This window comes from Engraulis encrasicolus, chromosome 16, assembly GCF_034702125.1.
Source record: "Engraulis encrasicolus isolate BLACKSEA-1 chromosome 16, IST_EnEncr_1.0, whole genome shotgun sequence".
Taxonomy (NCBI): domain Eukaryota; kingdom Metazoa; phylum Chordata; class Actinopteri; order Clupeiformes; family Engraulidae; genus Engraulis; species Engraulis encrasicolus.
The window spans coordinates 4,753,114-4,764,458 of record NC_085872.1 but is presented as its reverse complement, the minus strand read 5'-3'; the positions used below and the strand labels follow the sequence as shown (position 1 = coordinate 4,764,458).

General features: G+C 42.2%; 1 protein-coding gene across 1 annotated transcript; it reads right to left on the bottom strand.

Annotated features, from left to right (window-relative positions):
• Positions 1 to 2,939: 2,939 nt before the first annotated feature.
• foxe1 (forkhead box E1) lies at positions 2,940 to 4,815 on the bottom strand. The gene has a single exon (XM_063220128.1). It carries the CDS (start codon positions 4,416 to 4,418, stop codon positions 3,357 to 3,359), a length of 1,062 nt encoding a protein of 353 aa, XP_063076198.1. The 5' UTR covers positions 4,419 to 4,815; the 3' UTR covers positions 2,940 to 3,356.
• Between the last annotated feature and the right edge of the window lie 6,530 nt (positions 4,816 to 11,345).

Here is an 11,345-nt window from a genome sequence, read left to right as displayed (position 1 = left end):
AAAAGCTAATTAGAGAAGTTCACTCTTGCAGGTGTCGCTTAGATAGTGCGGTGCAAAGGTATTTGCCCCTTAATTATTTTGTAGCTTTTATTGCGTCTTTGTCACTCTGAATCGTTTCAGATCAAGGAAATTGAAATGTTAGGAAGAGAACAGCCAAGTCAACACAAAAAATGTATTTGTCGATTTCATTTATTAAGGGGAAAAAAAGTTATCTGAACTTACATGACCTCATGTGAAAAAGTAATTGCCCCCCTCAACCTTATAACTTGAACCATTCTCAGCAGCAGCAATTTTAGCCAAGTGTTTACAAGAACTGGCAAACAGTTTTTCACATTGCTGTGGATACATTTTTGCAGACTTTTCTTTGAATAATTGTTTCAAAACCAGCTAAAGTGGAGGGTTTCCACGCATGAACATAAACCAATGGTTAAAAATGGATGGCTGGACATTATCCTTGAAGGATTTGTTTGTAGAGAGTACTTCAGTCATAACCAGTTATTCATGTCCTGACGCAGCAAAACGACCCCAAATCATGAAACTCCCACCACCATGTTTTTCTGTTTGCATGATGTTACTTTTTCACACAGTCTCATGGACATTCTAACTGACCAGAAATACAGTGCACAGCAATAATGGGTACACCCCTGTTGAAAAGTAACATTTTGAACAATATTCCAATAAGATCAGAAGTTATTACCAAAATGATCATAGAGTAAGTGTAATGCAACCTCTTTTGAGCTTATGACAGAAAAGTAAGGTCATGACATATTTGTCCATTTTTATGAAATTATGCAGCATGTATTCACTTTTGCACCTGCATAATTTCACAAAAATTGACAAATATGTCTTAAGTTATATTATTGACCTTATTCTTCTGTCATAAGCTCAAAAGATGTTGCAGTACAGTCACTGTATGATCATTTTGGAAAACTTTTGTTCGCATTGGTATATTGTTCAAAATGGGGTGTACTCGTTATTGCTGAGCACTGTAAAACCCCACTTAAAATGAATGGGATGTTAAGGGTAAAATCAAGAGGGAAGTGAGGGCCACCAGATCAACAAAAAACAAGCTGACAGCAAAGCATAAAGGATATCTGGGCTTCCATAACTCCCATGCAATGTCCCTGCCATTGACTTCAATGTTAAACACATCATGGCAGTGATTTAAAGCAAAGACCTAACCAAGTAGTATTAAACATGTTATGTAGAAAGTACCAAATTTCAATTCATGTTTTTTGGGGGCTTGAATCCCAAAGTATGTAGGAATAAACAAATTATTGGAAAAGTTTAAAATGTGGGCCATGCATCTATAATATACATGAACGTTTTATTGATGGAATTATGGAAATAAATCAACTTTTTCATTTTTTGCCAGGAGTTATACGTATACATAATGCATATAACATTTTGGTTCAGTAGGCCTTATGTTTTATTTTTTAAAGGGGGTCCACCGGGGGACCTGGGTGTCTGCTGCTTGTTGCCAGGGGGTCCCTGAAAAGTGTTCTACGACTAACATTTGCCAGGAAACTATGTTGGCCTACGTTACTCTGTCACATCACTGGCTCTCCTCACAGAGGACAAGGTAGCAAGATGAAAAGCTATAAGCAGAGTAATTGAAATGATGTCCAGTAATGTGACTGTTTAAAACAATTGTGATATCTGTAATTTGTTGTGCTGTTATGAAGGTGTATGAAGTGATCTATTACAGGTTCCTGCCCCAATATGAGAACTCCTGATTTAAAGTGTTGGCATATCATCTTTGTTTGTCAAATTATTCATACAAATTCTATTTCACTCAAACCCAATAGCCAGCCTATTGTATTATTGCACCAGACATAAAAAAAGCAAACATCAAGGTTTCTATAGCCTCCTATATTATATAAACGATCCTATATCTATATAGCCTACGTCTATGGATTTGGCAAACACTGGTTACTTGTTTTTTATTGTTTTATTTTTTACAGATGTGAGATGCACCCATATAACGACTCCCATTATTCATCATAATGTGTGATTGATGCGATGTGTGTCCTGTTAGGGCATGTGAAGCCTTGATTAAGATTAAAAGCTTTAATCTGCATCTGTTCGTTTTCGGATGGCATGACGTTTCCGCGTCACTCCCACTCAAAACACTTTGAATTGCCTGGTTCTCATTTCATTTTCCAAATTGTGTTCTGACCGGCAAAGGATTCTCAACTAACTGGAACAACCATAGCTTTCTGTGATGGCTGGTGTGGTTTCCTCACCCTTGTTTGCAAAATTTAGCTCATCTGACATACTGGGACAAGTAGGCCTACTCAAAGGATTTTCTACCTGGAGCATAGCTCAACATCTGTCTGTTTCAACACAACAGCTTATTCTATGTATAACTTGGGCTTTATAGGGTAAGAGTTTCTCAGACCAAATTTCATGGAGACTGACAAGTGATTCTGAATCACGTTTGTCCCTTAAGCAGAGGATTCAGAGAAATGGTGTCGTGTTCCCCGCCAGTTCATTAGCCTGATTGCATAATGTTTCGGTCAGATTAGCTGAGGCTGAGGGTTAAACAAGCTATGTTGCCCAGGCTTGCCAATGGTCTTGGGCTTGCACCAAGCAGAGACAAGTGCCTCCGTCTCCAGACACACTTAATGTTCAACTGAGCTGAAAGACTGCGGGTCAATGCCTGAACTATCAGGCTACATACTTTAGAACTAGGTCTGTAGGAGAAAGCACAGTTTTCCATCATTTTCATTTTTTCTTTGCCAGCCATGTCCGAACGGTGCACTTTTGGGCTCAGAATTTCTTTTCTAACATTTCACAGAAAAAGCATTAGTAGATTCAACCTGAAATAATTTCTTTATTAACATTTTATCATACCCGTCATATTTTTATAAAACAAGACTCATCTTCAAGCATTTAATGCAGAAAAATAACTTATACAAAACACATACAAAAGCAAAAATACCCATTGTTTTCCAAAATGCAATGTCTTCAAATGATTAATCACAGAGACTTAACCATCATGGACATGCACAGTTTTGCATTGAATTGACCCAAAGAAGTACTGCAAAAGTCTACCTGTACATCCAAATTTGGAAAGGTACTCCAGTGATCTGAAGATCATTTAACAAGTTTGTTTTCTGTTTTTACCACCAAGTGACTTGGTGTTTTGATTTTTTTATATAAAAAAGACAACAGAGATGAAAGGACGTCAGTTATCACGTTTTCGCCACAAATGGAAATTAGACAAAACAGACAATCCTATCTTTAAATATATAGCGTAGCTTATGCACCAACATTTTTGAAAGACATTTGCCTCAACTGTCCAGTGGCCAACTGCAAACGCAGGGATCATGTCTCTCTTTCTGGCTAATAGTTCAAATAGCAGACACAAATCTGTCCATGTTACCAGAGTATGCGGAGGGCCGCAGGTACGCTCCTGCTCCACCATTGTTGTATTGCGCAAAGGAGCTCATCTGGCCAGGAGATACCCTGCCATACGGATCTCCAACGGGGTCGGCTGCCATTGGTGACGACCCTGTGATTGCCAGCCTGCCCGATGGCCCGTAGCTCTGGCTGCTGTTCTGTGAGTAAAGCCCCTGTGCCGACCCATGGCTGTGTGATGCTGGCCCAGAGTATGTGAAGGCCATGTGGCTGGATGCAGAGGTGCAGCGCGGGTGCGGGTGCGGGTGCATGGAGCTGGTGTTGCAGGGCTGGCTCTGGAAGCTGGGGCTGGCGAGGCTGCAGGAGGCCCCCTCCGGTTTGAAGCTGCGGCAGGGCTGTTGGCCCACCATCTCGGGGCCGCCATGGGGGCCGATGAGGGTGTTGATGCTGAAGACGTGAGATTGGCCTGAATTGAAGCCAGGGGAGGATGAGGGGTAATAGGTGGGGGGCAGCTGCTGGCTGTATGGTGGGCTGACAGCCATGTTGGAATAGACGCTGTTGGCATATGCAGAGCGAGCAATCTGCATAGGAGCAAAGACAGGAGGCTCATGGACATAGGAGGGGTAGGTGGTGAAATCACAGCGCTTGAAGCGCTTCCTTCGCCTCAGGAAGCTGCCGTTCTCAAACATGTCCTCTGCATTGGGATCCAGAGCCCAGTAGTTGCCCTTTCCAGGCCTGCCGGGCTCCCGTGGGATCTTGATGAAGCAGTCGTTGAGGGTCAGGTTGTGACGGATGGAGTTCTGCCACTTCTTGGAGTTGTCCCGGTAGAAAGGGAAGCGCTCCGTGATGAACTTGTAGATGCCACCGAGGGTGAGGCGGCGGTCGGGGGAGTTGGCGATGGCCATGGAGATGAGGGCGATGTAGCTGTACGGGGGCTTCCCTCGCTGCAGCGGCCGCTTCCTCCGACGGCCCTTGGCCGTGTCCGCCGTCTGGGGGTTGGGCACGGGCAGTGTCGTCTCTGACGGGGAGTCTTTCTCCACTTTCACCACTGGCATGTTGCAGCAGCTGCTCACTCAGTCAAGCACGGAAAGTCAGACACACAGGCTTGGCCTCTTCACTTAACTCTCAGGCCACCCTTTCAGTCATTTAACATTTTCTCAGACGAAAATAAAGATGGAATACAAGAACAGGCCTACTATTTACAGCAAGGCGGCAACACATGCGCGGATAAATAACTTACAGATGCTGTCATGCTGGTTTTGCCTTTTGATTCGGCTGTGGCTCATCAATATGGTTGACTACTCCAGCTATACACATTAGTGTGACCCGTCCAGTCTTGTAGTGGGAGATGTCAGTCCTGTCCAATCTGGCGCTCTGAGGAAGAGAGTGGAGGGAGTCTCATGCCAGCTTGTGTGGAGAGACATCAGCAGTGGCAGCAGCTCTGTGTCAGGGTGGAATGAGCCAGGACAAGTGATAGAATGTGTTACCTGAGGAGTAGACTACCTGACTTGTGTGGGAGCCACGCCTCTCTCGTCGTGTCATGTCAGAGGTCTGCACACTTGCGGAGATGCCCGACAACCAAACGACAAAAGGCTCTTAGCTTCTCCGCAATTGTTGAAAATGTACTTCAACATGCCTTTTTACTGAACACTCGATGATGTGTTTGTCCCCCGTTCTAGTATTAGTGTTTTATTTTTTTCAAGGAATGTTTACAGCATGCAACCTGCATATGAAGGAAATGTTGTGTTTGTTACTTTATATTAAAGACTTTTGCTATTGTAATTTTTCTTTTGCCATTAGATGAAACCAAATTAAATAAATGTTACTCCTTGTTGACAAGTTTTTATGTCATGATCTGTTGGCATATTGGCAAAAAATACTGTCATTTTGAATTGATTTACAATTGTATTGATTATTTAAATGGTAAATACTTACAGTTTGCCTAAATAAATATATGTCTAATGTCTTTTTTAGTTAGAAAGCATGATGGAAATTTGGTGCTGTCCAATATTGCTTTACATTGTGTTTTCTTCTATTATTGTGCCTCAAATAATTAACAACAATTAATTAAATATTGCTTCAGAAAAACAGATGAAAGTATTTTCATCCTGGAGGTTTATGTTAATTACAGTATTGCAGCCTATATGTCACAGCTCTGGGCTAACTGATTATATTAGTACAGTAAACTATTAATCAGTATTAATGTGTTTTGTTAAATGCATTTTATTGGTTGTTTCAAGATTTTATTCCAGTTTATTTATTATGTCATGTCTATGTATTTTATCTTTTATCTTCCTTGCATTCATTCGTTTCAATTTATTTAGAATACACATCATTGTAATCTTTCAAAACAATCACTTAACAACTATCATTTCCTTCCTCTTACTGTCAGGCAATTGAATTAAAATGACAGTTACATTTACTTTTTAGTGTTGTCTTAGGGGCAAGTGGGTAACCCAAAGTTTATTTTAAGAACGTCAAAACACAACAGGGTTTATTGTTTTGGTCTTAATAGGTTTTCTTTGGGCACTTTTAGACCTCTGTAGTGGTAATGTAAGCTCCATGTTGTTTTGTCTGCACACCCTAGTTTGTTTTGCCACAGCGTTTGAAAGGCCCATCTGTGTTAAGAGATGTAAATGTTGTCCAAATGATACCATGCCTGTGTTTTTACAGCATGCAAAGTCGGTCCATTCTTCAGCTCTGGACATCACACAGCTGCTTTTAAAGGCTGGCTTTTATGAAAAATAGTTTCTACACCCAAGTGCGTGATTTTTAACTCGTTGCGCTCTCTCTCTCTCTCTCTCTCTCTCTCTCTCTCTCTCTCTCTCTCTCTCTCTCTCTCTCTCTCTCTCTCTCTCTCTCTCTCTCTCTCTCTCTCTCTCTCTCTCTCTCTCTCCCTCTCTCTCTCTCTCTCTCTCTCTCTCTCTCTCTCTCTCTCTTTCTCTCTCTCTCTCTCTCTCTCTCTCTCTCTCTCTCTGAATTGTTGATCTATCTACATGGAAAATATTTTATATATATATTTATTTTTGGCCTATTTTTGTTAATATCCCAAAAGCGAAAATATATAGGGATCAGCTTTTGGTAGGTTGGTAAGTCGTGATGTGGTTAACCTCAGGAGAGGCCATCCCAAGCCTTTCAGCAAACACTGGAGTGGACCTCCTGCGTGTGTGGGGGCTAATGCACAGAGCATGGGTTGAATGTGTCTCAGAGAGAGGGAGAAGGAGCAGAGTGGAGTGGAGTGAGGCCTCGAGTGAGTAGAGCCTAGTGCCTCAGGGCTTTGGGCTGCCAAGCGCCTGTTGACAGGCTCAACCTGTAGGCTGGGTTCTGGGCTTTGCTGGCCTTCGAAGCGGAGCTGACACAATGATTCTTTCCATAGAGGTGGAGTCCGCCCAGGGTTTCCCATGAGATTCCATCTGACTCAGTCACCTGTCATCTGCCTGCAAATCCTCGACATGCTAAGCTATTTGGGGCATTTCAAAATGGCCATCCGCCCTTGTGTGCTTTTCGGGTGGAGACTGTGTGATGAGTTGTGATGCCGAGGCATACAGCAATAAACAGCCCAAGGCAAGCTCCATCTTCATCATATCTGCAGAATGCATCCAGCAACTCCCAAATATAAGCCTAACTATGGTAAATTGATACTATCGATCAATTGATACAGGGTGGTACATGTTGACACGTTTCTGAGTTAAATTTGAAAGCCATTACCATTATTGTTATTTACAAGTATAATGGCTCTTCACTAATGTATGTAAACCAGGTGCTTGTGATCATAGTGCATGCAAAGCCCAGAGACAGCCTTGCTGGAGCATGGCGCTGAGCTGACTGGAGTGGGGGCATGCAAATGTCATATCAATCATAACCCCATCACACAGGCGAGCAGCACCAAAGCAAAGTGTTACATTAGGGCACAAGTGCCTCTCTGCTGAGTCACCCCACAGATTTTACTGCTGGATTGCATTTGATAGGCTATTATAAATACAGCAAGAGGGACTTGTGGAGCCCTCTTCTCTCTTACATGTGCCTGGTTACTTGGCTTAAGCAGAGGTTCAGCCACACTGGTATCACACTTCTTGTAGGGAACATCATTTGAAGAGCCAAAATGTGGCACAGGTTTCTGTTTCAAGTGTGATTTATGCTATTATTTATTTACCAGAACCTGAACTTTTTACATTTCTGAAGTCTCTTAATTGAAATTAGTATTTTTTTCATAGCAATTTTTATTAGGCTGTTGACATATTGAGACAATTAACTATACCGCTTTTCCAAATGGATAATTTGGATAATTTCAGCCATGTTGAGGCCAGTCTGGCCCCTTAGTTATCTGTTTCCCTGATCCATGTGTCTCGCTTCATTCACATAAAAGAATACTCGTGCAGAACTTGAGGCACTAGTAGGCATATTCAGTCAGCCATTCATATAATTTCACATTGTTAGTTTTGTGTGCGCTGGCCAGCCCACGTTGTAATTAGCTGCTTTACAAAGGCTGACATCTTTGACAAAATGCACACAATCCTCATGAGATCACTTTACATTTATTAAGTCGTCAACTTAATTAGGTTCAGGAAATGATGAGCTGAAAGCTATGAATTTATGGGATGCATGTCATTTGAACAGGAGCATCTGGCTGTAGAGGACACAAACAGCAGAATGCAGACATATTTGTCTTGTGATTCAGACTCATACAGCTTTTGTTCATGGATGATGGCTCTGATAATAGCCCATGATGCCAGTGACAGTTTGGCGTTAAATAGTTTATTTGCATTGGGTTGCGCCGACAGCGCACTAGTGTTCATGCTCAGTGAGTGAGAACAATGAAGGTGAGTAATTCCACAGACATCTTGAGGATGGCAGGGTAGAAATCACTTGAAAAAGTTCTTTAACAGCACAGTTGCTACATTAGTGGGTCAAATGTCTTTTATTTTTTATCAGATTTGTTATCCTTTCTTATCTCAATGTTTATTGCATGGGCTATGTGAAAAGTATTAAAGACTCCAAAGTGTTTCTGTTGAATGAATGGAGGTTTGTAAATCTTATCTGTGGCCCTGCGGCTTGCAACTGACAATAGACTAACGTGTAGTGAACAGAGACTCTTTTTCTTAAGGGATATTTGGAAAGAAGAATGGCCTGTGATGAAGTGCATCCCTCTAAAGACAATTAGAAGAAGACAAGACGACTGACTTGCATAAATCACCAGCACAACATACTGAATGTCTACCTACTGTAGACCGGTTATGGATGACTTATGGCGGAGACATATCAGACATTCTGAGTATAACTCTGTTTCATATCCGTGCAGCTACAGTATGTCGAGACACACAGTCTGCATGTCTGGCAGTCAGACATTTCTACTGGCTGCTAGGTTGGCTTCATAGTTACACGGCATGGGGTGGAACAAATTGCTCTGAATTCTTGCCCTTTACACCATTGGCTTGCCCCATTCCACAACACACTAGCGTGAGCACGGGGCTGGGGTCAGAATTAGAATTTTCTTTATTTGTAACTTGTGTACGTTTTCACAATTACATAAACAACAACAGCAACTCAGACCAAGGGTACACATAACATGTATAGTACTCAGGTTAACCCTCCTGTTATCCTCAAATTTAGGTTACATCCGTGATCCTTGGGGTCATTTTGACCCCAGACACTTAAATGTCTACAAAATCAGTAGAAGCAAAAACTTTTGCACCGGTTTATGCCTCAGATATTTACTGTTGCTCTGTTGGGAACATAAAAAGCCCTTTAGATAAGTGCTAGCACCCCCACACACAGCCCACACACCAAAAAAAGTAATCTAGGCGAAAATGTGCAACAACTGCCCAAAAGTTGCCTTGAATTAGTTTTGGCCCTCGTCCACATAATACATATTGTTAGTTATCAGAGCCCTAAATAAAGCAAAATGTTCTGTTCTAAATACATGTTCATGTATTTTACATAATCTAGACAGATTGGAACATGTATTAGCAAAATATGGATGTTCAATTTATGTTTAATACACTTAAAATAAGTTGGGGTCAAATTGACCCCAAGGAACACGGATGTAACCAAAACGTGCACAGCACTTAGGGAAAACATTTTTGTGGAAATTTCACTTTTTTCACATTGACCCCATATATTTCATGAGGAAAGAAGAGATCTAATCAACTACTATATATATAAATAAGACTTGTATTGTGTTATTTTCGGTTACCCGTACAATAGATTTTGTTTCAAGATACTTAAATAAGAAAACTCAATCATGTGTCTTGGGTATCTGAGGAACCCATGGTAACTTCAGAATTTTTTGAACTGCAAAGTTGTGGATTTAGGTTGAATTACGAGACACAGAGACAGAGATATGGGCACACTGATATGGGCATACATAGATGTGAATATGTACTGGAGGCCAGATGTTTCAGCCTGTGGGATGTTTTTCAATAAATCCTCGGCTTCCAAGCGTTCCGAAGTTTACTATTTTGTATGAAGTTCATAGAAAGGAACAGTGCCACATCCGCGGCTTTGTTCAACTATGGAAGTGACATGCAGAAAGCAGGGTATTAATAACTCTGGAAAGGATATGTGTCTTTTCAGTATGGTTTTGCAACATACTAAATAGATTGCATTGGACAGTGTTCTCCAGAGAGAGTGCGTGTCGTGAGTAAATTTGCATGTGCAATGGGGACACTCTGATTCCAATATTGTGTTGGCCAGCCTGCGTGTTATGAGCTGTTTGCATTGCCAGTGAGGGGGCGCTGGGTTGAATGCAAACTCCCTGCGCTGGATGACTGGTTTCCAGCCCCTGGCAGTTTACATAACTGAAGCAGTATGCAGCCGCCCCCTTGGCTAACGTTAGTTTCCCCTGGTCCTCCACAGGCCAGCCACCTGTGGCCGCTCTCTGCCGACACTGCCAATGGAGTGGGCGTCTCAGGCACAGCTCATCCTTCACACGCCACGCTCTCAGGCCTGGAGTGAGGGGCTGACATCTCAAGCACTCTTCACTTGTCCCAGCACTCTTCATGATGGCGCAAACTCATGCAAAACTTTGAGTTGGAGGTATTGGGAAGGCTACTATTATTGTCTAGAAGCAGTTTTGGTTGTCATAATGCAACCTTGCATGTGTGAAACTATGGTAAACTATAGTGAGCCTTTTCTTCAAAAGGAAAACTTTTTTTTTACAATTGGGGCCTTAATTCTGATTTAAACTGCAGGGCCAGGGCATTGATTTGCAGACTCTACTGTGATACAGTAGTGCTAACTTTGTTACAGCCCCATTCCAAAGTTTTTTACATAACAGAGTCGCAGTTAACATAAAAAAAATATTTAGTTTGAAAGGATGGCTGTTTTAAATTTTGAAATGGGACTGCAATAGAATTAGCACCCACTACTGTTACTTATTGCATGTCTACATCTATATAATATTGTGTAGGCCACCCTGAACATTTGTAGTGCCTGTGGTGTTCAAAGCTGTTTTAGGTTGGGCCCAATTATGGTTCCAGTGGACTGACTATAGGAGGTTGGCTCTCTGTGCTGAGACTGGTTGCTTGTGTTCCAGCCTGCCCCTCTCTGCTGTACGCCTGGCTCCTCAACTCATCCTCTTTCCCCATGCCTGCACCTGAATGCATTTTTCAGCCTGTTCTCATGAAAGAAACACCAGAGCTTGTTGCCTTCCATGTTTTGTTCTAGTTCATTAACAGAGACTTGTCTTTACACTGTCTGACTTTTGACAAGCCACCCAGCAGTAGATGGGTGCTCCTGCAGTATATCTACCTTTGTGTGTGCGTGTGTGTGTGGGTGCGCAACGCGTGCGTGTGTGCGCGCGCGCGCGCGTGTGTGTGTGTGTGTGTGTGTGTGTGTGTGTGTGTGTGTGTGTGTGTGTGTGTGTGTGTGTGTGTGTGTGTGTGTGTGTGTGTGTGTGTGTGTGTGTGTGTGTGTGTGTGTGTGTGTGTGTGTGTATAAAGAGAGTGGTATGTTCTAATATGATTGTAGCCTATGTATGTTAA